A 16609-nucleotide genomic window follows, 5' to 3' on the forward strand; every position below is an offset into this window, starting at 1 on the left:
TAGAAGCCGTTGCATGGACATCTGCCTACATTTCTTTTGAGGAAATATCCAGGAATGGAATAGCCGGGTCGGACAGCAACTCCAGTTTTAACTTTTTTTTTCCAAGATTTTTTTCCTCCTCAATCCCAAAATTATTGTTTTTATATTTCTTTTAAAATTACTTTTTGTAGAGACAAGGTCTCACAATGTTGCCCAGACTGGCCTCAATCTCCTGGGCTCAAGTGATCCTCTCATCTTCGTCTCTCAAAGTAATGAGATTACAGAAATGAGCCACCATGCTGGTCCCCAAAATTCTTTTTTTTCTTTTCTTTTCTTTTTTTTTTTTTTTTTTTTTTAGGCAGAGTCTCACTCTGTCACCCAGACTGGAGTGCAGTGGCACAATCTTAGCTCACTGCAACCTCTGCCTCCTGGGTTCAAGTGATTCTCCTGCCTCAGCCTCCTGAGTAGCTGAGACTACAGGCGCACACCACCATGCCCGGCTAATTTTTGTATTTTTAGTACAGACAGGGTTTCACCATGTTGTCCAGGATCATCTCCAACTCCTGACCTCATGATTCGCCCGCCTCAGCCTCCCAAAGTGCTGGCCTTACAGGCATAAACCACCACAGCACACCTGGCCACCCCAAAATTGTTGAATTCAGTTTTCATTTATTTCTTTATTTGAGATGGGAGTATTGCTCTGTCGTCCAGGCTGGAGTACAATGGTTCAATCTTGGCTCACTGCAACCTCCACCTCTTTGGTTCAAGCAATTCTCCTGCCTCAGCCTCCCAAGCAGCTGGGACTACAGGTGCATGCCACCACACCGGGCTAATTTTTGTATTTTTAGTAGAGACGGGGTTTCACCATGTTGGCCAGGACAGTCTCAAATTCCTGACCTTGTGATCCACCCGCCTCGGCCTCCCAAAGTGCTGGGATTACAGGCATGAGACACCACACCTTGAATTCAGTTTTCGCTTTATAAGAGACTATCTCTTTTTCTTGCCTTTTTTTTTTTTTTTTTTTTTTAAGAGTTTTACTTCGTTGACCACCCAGGCTGGAGTGCAGTGGCATGATCCTGGCTCACTGCAGCCTTCACTTTCCAGGTTCCCACAGTCCTCCCACCTCAGCCTCCCTAGTAGCTGGTACAGCAGGCATGTGCCACCGCACCTGGCTAATTTTTTTATTTTTATTTTTGTATAGATAAAGTCTATGCTATGTTACCCAGGCTGATCTTGATTTCCTGGGCTCCAGTGATCTACTCATTTCGGCCTTGCAAATTGCTGGGATTACATGCATGAGCCACCCCTGTGCCCAGCCCCCTAAAATTCTTGAATCCAGTTTTTTTGTTTGTTTTTACACGGAGTCTTGCTCTGTTGCCCAGGCTGGAGTGAAGTGACACTTATCTTGATTAACTGCAGCCTCCGCCTCCTGAGTAGCTCCCAGGATTACAGGCACGCGCCACCACACCTGGCTCATTTTTATGTTTTTAGTAGAGACAGGGTTTCACCATATTGGTCAGCCTGGTATTGAACTCCTGACCTCAGGTGATCCACCTACCTCGGCCTCCCAAAGTGCTGGGATCACAGGCGTGAGCCACCGCGCCCAACCTTGACTCCAGCTCTCACTTTATAAGAAACTCATCAAACCATGTTGCAATGTGGTCACACCGTCTCCCGCTCCCAGCAGCACAGCATGGGAGATCCGGCCACCTGACTCCACCCGCGCCTGGGACCTTGGCGATCCCCCATGGTCCCCATCAGTATCTCCGTGAGTGATCCATGTCTCCCTCTCTCCAGGTGATCCGGACGGACACGTTCAAGCACCTGCGGCACCTGGAGATTCTGCAGCTGAGCAAGAACCTAGTGCGCAAGATCGAGGTGGGCGCCTTCAACGGGCTGCCCAGCCTCAACACGCTGGAGCTGTTTGACAACCGGCTGACCACGGTGCCCACGCAGGCCTTCGAGTACCTGTCCAAGCTGCGGGAGCTCTGGCTGCGCAACAACCCCATCGAGAGCATCCCCTCTTACGCCTTCAACCGTGTGCCCTCGCTGCGGCGCCTGGACCTGGGCGAGCTCAAGCGGCTGGAGTACATCTCCGAGGCGGCCTTCGAGGGGCTGGTCAACCTGCGCTACCTCAACCTGGGCATGTGCAACCTCAAGGACATCCCCAACCTGACGGCCCTGGTGCGCCTGGAGGAGCTGGAGCTGTCGGGCAACCGGCTGGACCTGATCCGCCCGGGCTCCTTCCAGGGTCTCACCAGCCTGCGCAAGCTGTGGCTCATGCACGCCCAGGTGGCCACCATCGAGCGCAACGCCTTCGACGACCTCAAGTCGCTGGAGGAGCTCAACCTGTCCCACAACAACCTGATGTCGCTGCCCCACGACCTCTTCACGCCCCTGCACCGCCTCGAGCGTGTGCACCTCAACCACAACCCCTGGCACTGCAACTGCGACGTGCTCTGGCTGAGCTGGTGGCTCAAGGAGACGGTGCCCAGCAACACCACGTGCTGCGCGCGCTGCCACGCGCCCGCCGGCCTCAAGGGTCGCTACATCGGGGAGCTGGACCAGTCGCACTTCACCTGCTACGCGCCCGTCATCGTGGAGCCGCCCACGGACCTCAACGTCACCGAGGGCATGGCCGCTGAGCTCAAATGCCGCACGGGCACCTCCATGACCTCCGTCAACTGGCTGACGCCCAATGGCACCCTCATGACCCACGGCTCCTACCGCGTGCGCATCTCCGTCCTGCATGACGGCACGCTCAACTTCACCAACGTCACCGTGCAGGACACGGGCCAGTACACGTGCATGGTGACGAACTCGGCCGGCAACACCACCGCCTCGGCCACCCTCAACGTCTCGGCCGTGGACCCCATGGCAGCCGGGGGCACCGGCGGGGGCGGCCCTGGGGGCGGTGGTGGTGTCGGAGGGGGCAGTGGCGGCTACACCTACTTCACCACGGTGACCGTGGAGACCCTGGAGACACAGCCCGGAGAGGAGGCCCTGCAGCCGCGGGGAACGGAGAAGGAACCGCCAGGGCCCACGACGGACGGTGTCTGGGGCGGGGGCCGGCCCGGGGACGCAGCCGGCCCGGCCTCGTCGTCAACCACGGCACCGGCCCCACGCTCCTCGCGGCCCACGGAGAAGGCGTTCACGGTGCCCATCACGGATGTGACGGAGAACGCCCTCAAGGACCTGGACGACGTCATGAAGACCACCAAGATCATCATCGGCTGCTTCGTGGCCATCACATTCATGGCCGCGGTGATGCTGGTGGCCTTCTACAAGCTGCGCAAGCAGCACCAGCTCCACAAGCACCACGGGCCCACGCGCACCGTGGAGATCATCAACGTGGAGGACGAGCTGCCCGCCGCCTCGGCTGTGTCCGTGGCCGCCGCGGCCGCCGTGGCCGGTGGGGGTGGCGTGGGCGGGGACAGCCACCTGGCCCTGCCCGCCCTGGAGCGAGACCACCTCAACCACCACCACTATGTGGCTGCCGCCTTCAAGGCGCACTACAGCAGCAACCCCAGCGGCGGGGGCTGCGGGGGGAAGGGCCCGCCCGGCCTCAACTCCATCCACGAACCTCTGCTCTTCAAGAGCGGCTCCAAGGAGAACGTGCAAGAGACGCAGATCTGAGGCTGCAGGGCCAGATGGGCGAGGGGCGCGGAGCCCCCCACCCTGGTCCCAGCCCCACCAGGACCCCTCCTTCCCACAGCCCAGCCCACCTTCTGGGACCACGCAGGGAATTGGGGAGAGGTGGCTTCCAGCCCCATCTGGGGCACGGACCCCCAGTGAGGACAGGGTGGGGCTCCAGAAGCAGAGTCTCCGGGGGTCCTCACCTCACACCCCACCGATCCCTGGTGACGGGAGGGGACATGGGATCCAGAAGTGGCCCGGGTTCTCCTCACTTCCTCCTGGCTCTCCCGACTGTTCCCGGCCCGCCGCCTTCCAGGGGAGAGAGGAGATTTTTCCAGGCGTGCCCTTTCCCCTTGGCCCCAGACACCCTCCTTTTACGGTTGTTTTTGCAGTTTGACGCCCATCCCTCCCTCCCACTCCTCCGCCCTTCGAAACTGAAGAGACGGACGTGTCGCCAGAGCTCCTGCACCCTGGCCTGTCCTTCCTGGCCGGCAGTCCCTGTCGTCGGCGGGGTGGGGGTGGCAGCCTCCACCCGCCCCAGCCCCACCTGCCCCACAGACACTTTTGATACTGAAGGGAGGTTTGCGTCAATGACTACCTGCTCTGTAATTACTTTAAAAAAAAAAACATGGAAAAAGTAAAAAAATATTTTTTTTGGTCATGAAAGCACGGAGGAGAGAAAACAAAGTGAATGTGGGTGGGGGCGGAGGAGAGGCTGGAGAACCACCCTGAAGACCCGCCAGAAGGGTGGGCGCGGGGCACCTCCTGGTGGTCTTAGGCCCCTTAGCCTTCACCCTGGAGACCCCAGGGAATGTCTGATTCCTTCCCCTCACCCCAGCACTGCCACACCACAGCCGAATCTAAGGCAGAGGCGTAGAACAAAGGAAATCTGCCGCCCCACAGTCCTGGAGGCCGGCAGGGATCGAGGGGCCAGGAGGGCCATGCTCTCTGAAACCTGCGGGCCTCTGGTTGGGGTGGGGGAGAGCTTCCTGCTTCGCCAGCTGCTGGTGACCCCAGGCTGTCCTGGCTGGTGCCTGGATCACATCACCCCAGTTTTCCAGGCCTGTCCTTGTAGCCTTCTAACTCTTCCCTCTGTATGCGTCCGTGTCCAACTCTGTGTTTTTTGTTTTTTTTTTTTGAGACAGAGTCTTGCTCTGTGGCCCAGGCTGGAGTGCAGCAATGTGATCTCGGCTCACTGCAACTTCTGCCTCCCAAGTTCAACTGAATCTTCTGCCTCAGCCTCCCAAGTAGCTGGGATTACAAGTGCCCACCAACATGCCTGGCTAATTTTTGTATTTTTAGTAGAGACAGGGTTTCGCCATGTTGGCCAGGCTGGTCTTGAACTCCTGACCTCAAGTGATCCACTTTCCTTGGCCTCCCAAAGTGCTGGGATTACAGGTGTGAGCCACCACGGCCTGCCTAACTTCCCCTTTTACAAGAACAGATCAGACTGGACCAGGCGCCCCCACCTCCAGTATAACCTCCGCTCCATCCTTGGCAAAAACTCAAATTGCCAAATAAGGTCCTGTTCTGAGGTCAGGATTTCTGCGCTTCCCTTTCGGGGTGACAGTTCAGCTCATGACAGGGCCTAATCCAGAGCATGTGTCTCCACCGCAGACCTCCTCAGGGCTGCTCTGGAGGAGGGGGTGATGAAGGGAAGGGAGGCTGAGTGGGGTGGGGGAGAGGGAGGATGGGGCTGCGGCCTCTGGGGCATAGGAGCTGTATTTCTGGCTTGTTCAGTGGGAGGATGGCGGGACGGATGGGGTGGGCCTGGGGAGGAAGGGGCATCACAGTGCTGCCCAGAAAGTAAGGGACAGAGCCCTCAGAGAGCAGGGAGCAAACGGTGGGTGGAGTGGGGGGGGCTGCTAGCACAGTGGGCAGCTATTGGGTGGGTGGGGAGACGGTGTGATGATGTCTCTGTGGGGGGATCAAAGTGTCTGAGTTGCAGCCGCAGGAGGCTGGGGCTGGCCGGAGCTGCCATCTCACACCACTGCGGGAGGCAGCGGGAGTGCCAGAGCCACACTGGGCCTTCCAGTGCCTTCCCGCGCTGAGGGGGTCTTGGGGACACAGCCCCGAGCTCGGCCCCCTTCTCCCCTCACGGGGGCCCAGCCTGTACCCTGTACATGGCAGCTGTGGGCACTGTGGGACACACATGCCCCAGGAGGAGTCAGAAGGTGGGGATGGCGGAGACCTCCACTCATGAGGCCCCCAGCCCCTGCCCCCTTCCTGGCTTTCTACACCTAGGCATCTTATCTCCCCACACCCGGGGCTCCTGGCTCTGAGAGCCAATTCCTCCCTTATCAGCAGCGGTGGCCTCTGGGCGCCACGTCGGGGTCCCGGGTCCTCTGTCTGCGCCTGTCTCCTCTCTCCGCCTGTCGGCTTGGGGCTCTCGCCACCCAGTGCCCACCCCCACCCCATGATCCCTTTCACGCTCTCTTTCTCTCCAGCCTCCTTCCAGCGCCAATCCTGGTTGCTATGGAAACACTGCAGCGGGTACCAGGTGGTGGCTGGGGGCAGGGAGCCCGCACTGCCGCAGCCTGCGCCATTTCCGATGCCAGGCACCCTCGAGGCACAGTGGCTGGGGCTCACGGTGGGGGTGCTTGGCCTCTCCAGGCCTCATAGGCTTCTCCTGGGCTGATGCGAGCTGGGGAGCTGGAGGGATGGACGTGGGAGCGAGAATGTCACATGGAAGACATCTGGTGGCACGATGGGGGACAGAGTGAAAGGCGGCAAGTCAAGGTGAACTGAAGGATGATCAGCACCGAGGGAGGCTGTGGACAGGGGTGGAGGCTTTAGGAAGGGGACCTGTGCTGCAGGGCTAAGGAGGTTGGGCCCGCTGAGGCAAGGGCACCTCGAGGAGAAGCCGCAACCGGGGCTCCCGCTGCCTCCAGGAGGGCTGGGGGCACAGCCAGGCTGAAGCTTCCCTCAGACCTTGGCTGCTTGAGGATGAGGAGGGGAGCTGAGCCCAAGGGGACAGACAGAGCCCAGATCCCTGTCACCATCTCTTCTCCCCACCCAAAGCAAGATGCAGTTTCCATGACAACCTGGCCGGCCAGAGATGGGGGCAGGGGACTGCAGAGGAAATTTTCCACACCAGCAGAGAGCAAGGAGGGTGTGCTTCGGGGAAAGAGGGGCACGCAGGGCTCCCAGAACCCCCGGTCACCATGCTCACCGCGCCAGGCCCAGGAAAGTGATCAGAGCGCAGGAAAGGATTCTCCTGCCTCCACTCCAGCAGACCCACACCCCCACCCTGGGTCTGCGGGGAAGGGAGAAGGCTGAGCCCAGAGGCTCAAGGGTCAGATGTCCAAAGAGCAGCAGCTGCCCAGCCTCGTGCAGGGGGCAGCGAGCAGTCCAGGGAGCCCAGGCCACAGACCACCACACTCAGGGCCATGGCCGACAGGGGCCCACGGAGGGTGGGCGTGGTGGGCTACGGCCGCCTCGGTGAGTCCCTGACCATCTTGGGCCTCCTTCCCCAGGCCATTCCTAAAGCCCCCAGGGCTCTCTGCCCTCCACAAACACAACTTCTGTCTCTATCTGCCCCTGGCTGTGTCTCTGGGTCTGCCCACCATACCCCACCCTGGGTCTCTGTCTTCTTCTCCATCTGTCCCCTTCTCTCTGGCCCTCTGTCTACCCCACTGGGTCTCTGCCCCTGCCTCCGTCTCTATCTCCCTGATCTCTGAGTCTCTGTCCTCACCTACTCTCTCTCTCTCTCTCCGGGTATCTGTCCCCACTTCTTTCTCTCTGGGTCTCTGTCCCTCTCTCTGGGTCTCTTTCCTCCCCTCCTCTCCCTCTGTGTCTCTGTCCCCTTCTCACTGGATCTGTCTCCTTCTCTCTCTAGGTCTCTGTCCCCTCCTCTCTGGGTATCTGTCGCCCTCTCTCTGGGTCTGTCCCCCTCTCTCTGGGCCTCTGTCCCCCTCTCTCTGAGTCTCTGTCCCCCCCTCCTTTCTCTCTGGGCCTCTGTGCCCCTCTCTTTGGGACTCTGTCCCCTTCTCTCTGGGTCTCTAGTCCTCTCCTTTCCCTCTCCCCAGGACAGTCCCTCGTCTCCCGCCTGTTGGCTCAGGGACCAGAGCTTGGCTTAGAACTTGTTTTCGTCTGGAATCGTGACCCAGGACGAATGGCAGGGAGCGTGCCACCTTCCCTACAGCTCCAGAACCTTGCTGCCCTTGGGGAAAGGTCAGTGACCTTGCCATGGGAGAGTGGAGCTCCCTGAAGGTCCTGTCCTGGCCCCCTCAGCCGCTGTGTGATTGATCTCAGGGACTCCCTGACCCTCTGGGCCTTGGTTCATGCAAATGTGAAACAGGACGAGCCCATTCATCGCATTTTGCCTCCCAGCCCAGGGAGAAGAGGGCAGCCCTCAGTAGACTAAGAGAGAATCTTGGGGAGAAGAGGCCTAATACCTCTCCAAGAACCTCTGCCCTCTTTCCCCTCTCCCAGGCACCCCGATCTGGTTGTGGAAGTGGCCCATCCCAAAATAATCCATGAATCTGGGGCACAAATCCTGCGCCATGCCAATCTCCTGGTAAGCCCCGCCCCAACCATTCACGCAGAGCCCTCCCCCTTGTGTCTTAGTCTTACCCTACCCTAAAGTAGAGATCCTTCTCTGACCTCAACCCTCCCTCCTTTGTGCACCCCAGGTGGGGTCCCCCTCAGCCCTAGGTGACCAGACCACAGAGCGGCAGCTTTTGGAGGCCTCCAACCACTGGAACCATGCCGTGTTTGTGGCTCGAGGGGCTCTGTGGGGCACTGAGGACATCAGGAGATTGGATGCAGCTGGGGGCCTCCAGGTGCGGGTCTGCTGGGCTCCATTGGAACCGGAGGGGGCCTGCAAAGACCCTGCTCCCCCTGACCTGGGCTCTTGCTTCCAGAGCCTGCGTGTCACCATGGCCACACACCCTGATGGCTTCCGGCTGGAGGGACCCCTGGCTGAAGCCCATAGCACCGGGTGTCGCACTGTGCTCTATGAAGGCCCTGTCCGTGGGCTCTGTCCCTTTGCCCCCCGAAACTCCAACACCATGGCGGCTGCTGCCCTGGCTGCCCCCAGCCTGGGCTTCGATGGGGTGATTGGGGTGCTTGTGGCTGATCTCAGGTGAGCAGAGCTGAGGAGGGGGTTGGGCCAAGTCCAGGGTAACCAGACTGACCGCCCTGCTTGCCCTAGCCTCACGGACATGCACGTGGTGGATGTGGAGCTGAGCGGACCCCCGGGCCCCACGGGCCGAAGCTTTGCTGTGCACACCCACAGAGAGAACCCTGCAGAGCCAGGCGCGGTCACCGGCTCTGCCACCGTCACGGCCTTCTGGCGGAGCCTCCTGGGTGCGGCCAGGCCCCGCTCCCCCGGCCCTGGGCTCCTGTGTCTGCAGAGCGTGGGGTCCCAGGCTCTGGCTAGTTCTGCAATTCTGGTTCTGTCCTTGTTGACCTTTACTTCTGACCTTTATTTCCTTAACCTTCTCTCTCCACGACTTTGAATCCTGGCACTGTAGATGTCTCCATCTCTGTCCGCGTCTCCTCTCTGAGTCTCTGTGCCCGCCTCTGTCCGGGACTCTGTGTGTGTGTGTGTGTCTTTGTCCACCCCCAGGGCTCTGTCCTGCTTTCTCGGGGGTCTTCGTCCACCGCCGCCCTGGCCTGTCCCTTACTCTCACCACTGCCTCCCCAAGGCGTCTGTCTCATCTCTCCTCTCTCTAGCTCATTCCTCTCTCTCCCCGCAGCCTGCTGCCAGCTCCCCTCCAGGCCGGGGATCCATCTCTGCTGAGAAGCCTCCTCCCTCCGAGACGAGATCATCTGACTGGCCTCCCACCACCACCATCCCAGTCCTGCCCTGCCCCACTTCCCCAGGATCTCCCTTCTGACTCAGTAAAGATCACACGGGCCCGCCCCTCCGCCGCCTTGCGTCTCTGGTCCCCGTTTCCCTTCTGTGACGTCACGCTGCGTCTGCGCACCGCGCATGACGCCATCACAAGGGGCGAACACCCGCGAGAGCGCGGCTCCAGGAAGCTATCGCGAGAGCCTAACCACTATATTGCCCAGACGCTCTGCGCGGCAGTGGGCGCGGCCGTACGCGAGGGAATGGCCTCTCAGGCGCATTTCCGGGACTTGCCGCTTGGCCCGACGAAAGTTGTAGTGCGGCGTTTTCTAGGCCCGACAGCGGACTTCAGGGCCACGCGGCCTGGGCGTTCCTTGTGGAGCAAGCGTCCCTCGGGGACCCACGGGAGTCGCAGTCCGGCGTGCGGGGACCGCCGGGAGCTGTAGTCCGCCCCCCCTGCCCAGTCAGCGCAGTGCTGCCCGCCCCGCACTGGGAGCTCAGAGCCGCCGCCCAGGAGGGGGATGCGGAAGCCCCCGGCTTGGTGGAGTGGAGAGGCTAGCGGGGTGAGGGGCGTTGCCAGGCAAAGGGCGAGCGCCGTGGTTGGGGTGCGGGTCGGTGAAGGGCTCCATTCCTTGGTGTCCGGGGACGGGGCCTGGTTGCCGGGAGATGGGAAGAGGCACTCCTGTTGCTTAGTGACTGAGGAGGGGGGCCCCCGTTGCCAAGTGACAAGAGCAGAGAGCCTCGCTGCTTCCTGACCGGGGAAGGGAGTCTTCTGTTGCTAGGAGACCAGAGGGGACCCTATCACCTAGAGACAGCGGAGGAGGACAGACTGTTACCTAGTGTGGTGGGAAGGGGGCCGTGTTGCTAGGTAACCAGAGAGCGCCCCAGTTACCTAGGGACAGGGGAGGAGGGTTCCTCTGTTGCTAGGTGACCATGATAGGGACCCTGTTACTTAGAGACGTGGTGGGGGTGGTTCTCTGTTGCTGAGGGAGCTGAAGAGACAGCCTTTTTCGTAGGAATAGGAGTAGGAGATGGAGGGATGTGTACTGCCAGGAGACTGCCAGGGAGCGGGGTCAGGGGCCCAGGGTCCTCCCGGGCTGCCCCAAGCCTTAGCTCAATCAATGGCGATGCCCCAAAGGCCTGCTGGGAGGTTGAACCTCTAGATCCCGGGCCCCTGAGGACCTTCTCCCTCTCCCAACCCCCAGCAGGAGCCAAAGACGGTATGTCCCAGGTCCCGGGAGCACAGCCGAGTCCGCCCTCTGTGTACCACGAACGGCAGCGCCTGGAGCTGTGTGCCGTCCACGCCCTCAACAACGTTCTGCAGCAGCAACTCTTTAGCCAGGAGGCTGCCGATGAGATCTGCAAGAGGTGACCGTCACCCACCCCAGCCCCTGGAGCAGCAGGCGGGCGCTGAGCCTGGGGGCTTTCTTCTGCCCCCACCCCGCTCACTTGCCTAAGCTAGACACTGGGGAGATGTTGCCTCCTGTGCCTGTCTGTCCCTGTGGCTTCAGCCCCAGCCAGGCCTCAATCCGGTGGTTCTTTCGTTTCTTTAGAGACGTCTTGCTGTGCTGCTTGGCTGGCCTCCAGCTCCCAAGCTTAAGTGATCCTCCCACCTCAGCCTCCCCAGTAGCTGTCATTACAGGCTCACCCCGCTTCAGGGTCTCTTATCTGGGCCCTGTCACAGCTCTCCAGTCCATCCTAAACATGCCCCACCCTGCTCAGGGCCCTCCTCATAGCAGAGGCCGAGTCTGCCTCTGCAGCTTCAGCCCTCATGGACGCCCTCAAACCAGACTTCACTCCATTCCCCTGGAGGCCCCACTGTGCGGCCTCTGGGCCTCCAAGTGCTTCTTTCTGCCTGGCGTGGCTGCCTTCCTTGCCAGCCTGGAATGTTCCTCTTCACTATTCACCATGTCAAACATCACTCTTTAGCCGGGCATGGTGGCTCACCCCTGGAATCCCAGCACTTTGGGAGGCCAAGGTGGGTGGATCACTTAAGGTCAGGAGTTTGAGACTGCCCTGGCCAACAGGGTGAAACCCTGTCTCTACTTAAAAATTTAAAAAACATTAGCTGGGCGTGGTGGCACACACCTGTAGTCCCAGCTACTCTGAAGAATTGCTTTAACCAGGGAGACAGGCTTCAGTGAGCCAGGCAACAAAGCAAGACGCTGTCTCAAACAAACATAAGCCTTTATCATCTCACTCCCTACTCTCTGTCCCCACGTCCCTGGCCCTAGCTCAGGCCTGACCCTCTCCTGCCCAGCCTGCCCGTGACCTCCAGTCTGTCCCCTCCCTGAGTCCCCACATGACGCTAGAGGGTCTTTCTACACCCGGAGATAGCCCTGCCTCCTCTGCCCCTTGCTCGAAGCCTCCTGCGGCTCCCGGATATCCTGAGAGTCCCAGCCTCTCAGACTGATTATTATGGAGTATATTCATCTCTTGTCATTCAGAACAAGGACCCATCAGCTCTTTCATGCCAAAGCCATGCTGGAGACCCTGAGATGACTGATACACGCAGAGTGCTGGCCTGAGGGAGGCGAGGGAAACACACACACGAGCCTTTTCCTCCCCTGCCCTGCTCTCCCAGGGCCCAGATAGGGAACAGATGTGCAGCTGTTCAGAGGCAGGGCCCAGAGACGCAAGTGTTGGCCAGCAGAAGAGCCTTCCTGGGCAGGGGGTGCCCCACAGGGGATGTGGCTGGGGATGGGGGACCAGGAAGGAGGGGGCTGAGGCTCTGAGGTGAGGCCACCAGGGCCAGACCACGCAGGACCTCATGGGACCCTGTCCTGGGGAAAATGAGGCAGCAGAGTGGGCTGTGAGCAGGGGAATGGCGGGGCTGTCCCATGGGAGGAGCAGGCAGCTGTCATCATTGAGGTGCTCAGTTCACTGGGGCAGCCCAGAGAGGGCCTTAACCCAGCCTGGAGGTCAGGAGGCTCCTCTCAGAGGTTGTGACATCTGAGGTGGGTCTTGACGGACAGAGGAAGGGACTGGCCAAGGGATGGGGACTTTGTCCAGAGGCGCTGGGGAGCCATGGAAGGCCTGTGAGCAGGGAAGGCCCAGGGCCTCGGGGAAATGGATTGGAGGGAGAGACTGGGGGCTGGGGGAGGAGACAAAGCCCTTCTGGGGCCTTGGGGACAGGGCAGAGTCAGGGCAGGAGAGACGGGACTTGAAGGTGGATGAGTTGTGGGGTCTGAAACGGGGAGAGTCAAAGGCCGAGGCAACTTGGGGCTCCTGGGACCCCCATTTTGTGGGGTGGCCTTTCCAGGGTCCCCAACTAAGCTCTGGCCACCCCCACTACCAGGTTGGCCCCAGACTCCCGGCTGAACCCACATCGCAGCCTCCTGGGCACTGGCAACTATGACGTCAACGTGATCATGGCCGCTCTGCAGGGGCTGGGCCTGGCTGCTGTGTGGTGGGACAGGAGGAGGTAGGCCCCAGAGCAGCACAGCACGTGCTGGGCTGGGCACTGAGGGCACCCTGTAGTGTAATCCTGTTGGGGGGAGGCAGGGAGGGAAATGCGGCGGGGGGAGATGGGCATGGATGTGGGAAGACTGGTGCTGACTGGTTGGTGGGGGAGATCAGATGGTTGATGGGCTGAGATGCTGGGTGGATGTTGGTTATTGGGTGAATGCTGCGTGGGCAGTTGGACGTGTTGGATGAGGAAGTATGAAGGGATGGGTGTTCGTGGGCAGTGGACAGCAGACAGGAGGCTGGGGAGTTGGGTGGATGAATGGGAGGTTTTGATGGCTGGCTGGCCAGTGGCTGGTGAATCAGGGGTAGACCGATGGCAGAGTGGGTGAGGAGTGGGGGGTGTGGCGGGGTCGCTGTTGGGTGGTGGCTGACTGCGTGGGTGGGGAGCAGTAGATGGCTAGCTGGATGGTGATGGTGGTGGGTGGCTGGCGGGGAGGTGGGGCGGGTGTGTGTGAGGGATGGAAAGTGAGCGCGGGGGTGAGTGTGTGAATCGTCTTTGGGAAGTTGGCTGGTGGCTGGGATCGGTGGGGTGGGCGGATTGTGGGTGGATCCTGGGTGGCTGTGTGAGGAGTGAAGAAGGTGGGTGGGTGGCTGGACAGACAGGGTGATGGTGGCTGGTGAAGGACAGATGTGAGCTGGGTGGGCGGTGGGTAGATGGGAGGTCTGGTTGGGAGTCCACGTGGGTGGGAGGTTTTTTTGAGTGGGCAGTGAACAGATGAGTGTCAGGAACCAGGGTGACTGATTAAGGAATACCCCTGGCTGGGCTCAGGAGGTCCCCCACCGCCACCAGCCTGGGCCCCACATGCTCCCCAACATTTCACCAGCAGGTAAGCGGGCAGGCCCTGATGACAGTGTCCCCCCCTGCCCACACAGGCCCCTGTCCCAGCTGGCCCTGCCCCAGGTGCTGGGGCTGATCCTGAACCTGCCCTCGCCTGTGTCGCTGGGGCTGCTGTCGTTGCCGCTGCGGCGGCGGCACTGGGTGGCCCTGCGCCAGGTGGATGGCGTCTACTACAATCTGGACTCCAAGCTTCGGGCGCCCGAGGCCCTGGGGGACGAGGATGGAGTTAGGTGAGCCCCGCACAGGTGATTCCAAGACCACGGGCTCCGACCTGAAACCCCAGTCCCCAGAGGGAATGCCACGGCTGGCCAAGCCTCAGTATCTCCATTTCTCCCACCCAGGGCCTTCCTGGCGGCTGCGCTGGCCCAGGGCCTGTGTGAGGTGCTGCTGGTGGTGACCAAGGAGGTGGAGGAGAAGGGTTGCTGGCTGCGGACAGACTGACCACAGCTGACCGTCGTGCCCATGGCACGGTTCCTGCGCATCTTCCTCCTTGTGTACACTGCGTGCCTGGGAAAGGCCTGCATCCATGGACCCGGGGTAGGCCCATACCCTCCCCACAGCCCTGCTCCCCACTGCCGCTGCTGCCTCAATAAATCTGCTGATTTGCTGCTGGCCTGGCCTATGTCTGACTGCCCCGCCCTCTTGGGGCCCTTCCGTTCAGTGACTCCCACTTATCTGAGAGGCCAGACACCCTGGTGGGTGGGGTGAGAGCCCAGGATCCCTCCTGGTTCTCCGCCACCTCATGCCAGTTTCTCACCACTGGGCCTCAGTTTCCTTATCAGGGACACAGCAGAAAACAACACAAGTCTGTGCCCCCTGGGGCTCACACTCCTCCCATGCAGGAGAGAGGCCAGCAGCAAACAAACAAGTTCCATCTCCTGCGTTCCACAGGAGTAATTGCTAAGGAGAAAGCAGGGGTTACTTCTTTATTTGATTGATTGATTGATTGATTGATTGAGGCAGGGTCTCACTCTGTCACCCAGGCTGGAGTGCAGTGGGTCAGTAACAGCTCACTGCGGCCTTGAACTCCTGGGCTCTAGTGATCCTCTCCCCTCAGCCTCCCAAGTAGCTGGGAGCACCACACCTGGCTGCTTTCTTTACACTTTTTTGTAGAGATGGGATCTCGCTCTGTTGCCCAGGCTGGTCTTGAACTCCTAACCTCAAGCAGTCCGCCTGCCTCACCTTCCCAAAGTGCTGGGATTATAGTTGTGAGCCACCATGCCTGAGTTGACTTCTGGACTCTGGATTCAATTCCACTGATTGGTAGGTGGGAGAACAGCGGCCCCAAAGCTGTGCACACCCTGGCCAGATGTGGTGGCCATGCCTGTAATCTCAGTGCTTTGGGAGGCTGAGGCCCATAAGTATGAGACCAGCCTGGGCAACACAGCTAGACCCTGTCTCTACACAAAAATTAAAAGTAAGTGGGATGTGAGGCCGGTGGCTCACACCTGTAACCCCAGCACTCTGGGAGGCCGAGGCAGGTGGATCACCTGAGGTCAAGAGTTCAAGACCAGCCTGGCCAGCATGGTAAAACTATCTACTAAAAATACAAAAATTAGGTGTGGTGGTGAGCGCCTGTAATCCCAGCTACTCGGGAGGCTGAGGCAGGAGAATCACTAGAACCCAGGAGGCGGAGGCTGCAGTGAGCCGAGATCGCGCCACTGCACTCCAGCGTGGGTGACAGAGCAAGATTCTGTCTCAAAATAATAATAACAAATATAATTTTTGAATGCCCTGTCCTAGTCCCCAGAGCCTGTGAACATGCTGTGTTACACAGTCAAGGGGAAGTGAGGGCAGGTGGGATTGAGGCTGCCAGCCAGCTAACCTTGAGACCAGGAGAGTGTCCTGGATCCCCCGTGGGCCCTGTGTCATCACAAGGGTCCCCACAGCGGAGGAGGGACACCCGTGCAGACAGGCGGAGTCTGTCCACCATCCCAGCTTCCACCCAGTGGGAAGACCCAAGAGGACACCAAGCGTTCCTATCCCAGCTGTGGGGGCTTGTACGGGGTCCCCATGGGGCACTGCAGGGACCAGAGGACAGAGAAGGAACCCTGAGACAAGCAGGTTGCATAAAATGGGCGAGAGACAAGACCAGCCACGGAAGACTGCAGAGGGCTCTGCGGAGGCTGGCGGTGCAGGGAGGGCGCTCCAGAATTGGAAGTCACCCTGTGAGACCTGGAACGCTGCGGCTGTTTATCACCGGAGTTATTTGAGGAGGTGAGTTATTTGAGGAGGTGACAAAGGAGGAGGGTGGGTTCTGGCCAGGAACCCAACCAGACAAGACCTCTCAGGGCAGCCTGGAGCTGCGAGCAGGGAGGGGCAGGTCAGCTCTGCGTGCAGAGACCCCTCTGGGGCTGTAGGGACAGAATGGAGGGGGGACTAGAGGCCAGGAGGCCCACAGGGAGGATAGGAGGGGTCTAGAGGGGTGAGGCAGGGCTTGAGCCAGGCCCCTGAGGGTGATGGAGAGGAGGGTCTGAGCCTGGGGGGCCCTGGGAGGTGAGGAGGCAGGAGTGAGTGGAAGGTGCCCAGGGGCCTGGCTAAACCCGGTGACACCCATTAGGCACCCGCAGAAGTGGGGGACTCAGGCGCAGGGAGGCAGGGGTTCCCCCACTTGGGCTGTGTCCCTCCAGGAGCAGGCCCGTGTGCCACGGCGGGCAGTTCAGGCTGCCCGTGACACCCTGGCAAGGTGGAGCTGACACCCCGTAGGACGCACTCGCAAAAGCCCGCAGGGAGCAGGGTGTGGCACGCTCTGGTCTGCAGGTTTTCCCAAGGTCAGAGGGCAGGCTGTAAGGTGAAAAGCCCGCAGGGGAGGGGATGCTGCTGGGGGGTGTGGACACCCCAACTCCAGGGTGGCTATAGGTTTTTCATACATAGCTTTTATCATTTTATGA

The 16609-nt window shown here is 60.3% G+C and overlaps 3 protein-coding genes across 9 annotated transcripts in view; all 3 read left to right on the top strand.

Annotated features, from left to right (window-relative positions):
* The window catches only part of LRRC4B (leucine rich repeat containing 4B), a 46433-nt gene extending 42172 nt beyond the window's left edge, over window positions 1-4261 (top strand). For both annotated transcript variants that reach the window (XM_032264308.1, XM_032264307.1), the window contains exon 3: window positions 1777-4261. In XM_032264308.1, coding sequence (XP_032120199.1) covers window positions 1777-3615 — 1839 coding nt within the window. In that variant the 3' untranslated portion in view covers window positions 3616-4261. The remainder of the gene's footprint in view (window positions 1-1776) is intronic.
* Window positions 4262-5563: 1302 nt separating this feature from the next.
* ASPDH (aspartate dehydrogenase domain containing) lies at window positions 5564-9492 on the top strand. 2 transcript variants are annotated; one of them, XM_032264311.1, is made up of 7 exons: window positions 5564-7056; window positions 7644-7788; window positions 8050-8134; window positions 8250-8399; window positions 8481-8701; window positions 8771-8975; window positions 9318-9483. In XM_032264311.1, the coding sequence occupies exons 1-7, from the start codon at window positions 7005-7007 to the stop codon at window positions 9456-9458; spliced, it is 999 nt and encodes a 332-aa protein (XP_032120202.1). In that variant the 5' UTR covers window positions 5564-7004; the 3' UTR covers window positions 9459-9483. The 2 variants fall into 2 exon arrangements, with proteins under 2 accessions (XP_032120202.1, XP_032120203.1); XM_032264312.1 differs by having other exon boundaries at window positions 5573-7056; window positions 8771-8925; window positions 9318-9492.
* Window positions 9493-9591: 99 nt separating this feature from the next.
* Window positions 9592-14330, top strand: JOSD2 (Josephin domain containing 2). 5 transcript variants are annotated; one of them, XM_032264315.1, is made up of 5 exons: window positions 9592-9975; window positions 10618-10780; window positions 12711-12836; window positions 13754-13948; window positions 14060-14330. In XM_032264315.1, the coding sequence occupies exons 2-5, from the start codon at window positions 10635-10637 to the stop codon at window positions 14157-14159; spliced, it is 567 nt and encodes a 188-aa protein (XP_032120206.1). In that variant the 5' UTR covers window positions 9592-9975; window positions 10618-10634; the 3' UTR covers window positions 14160-14330. The 5 variants fall into 5 exon arrangements, with proteins under 5 accessions (XP_032120206.1, XP_032120207.1, XP_032120209.1 ...); XM_032264316.1 differs by having other exon boundaries at window positions 10621-10780; XM_032264314.1 differs by lacking the exon at window positions 9592-9975 and adding an exon at window positions 9985-10088.
* The last annotated feature ends 2279 nt before the right edge of the window (window positions 14331-16609 follow it).

This window comes from Sapajus apella, unplaced genomic scaffold, assembly GCF_009761245.1.
Source record: "Sapajus apella isolate SASKATOON/1434 unplaced genomic scaffold, GSC_monkey_1.0 scaffold144, whole genome shotgun sequence".
NCBI lineage: Eukaryota > Metazoa > Chordata > Mammalia > Primates > Cebidae > Sapajus > Sapajus apella.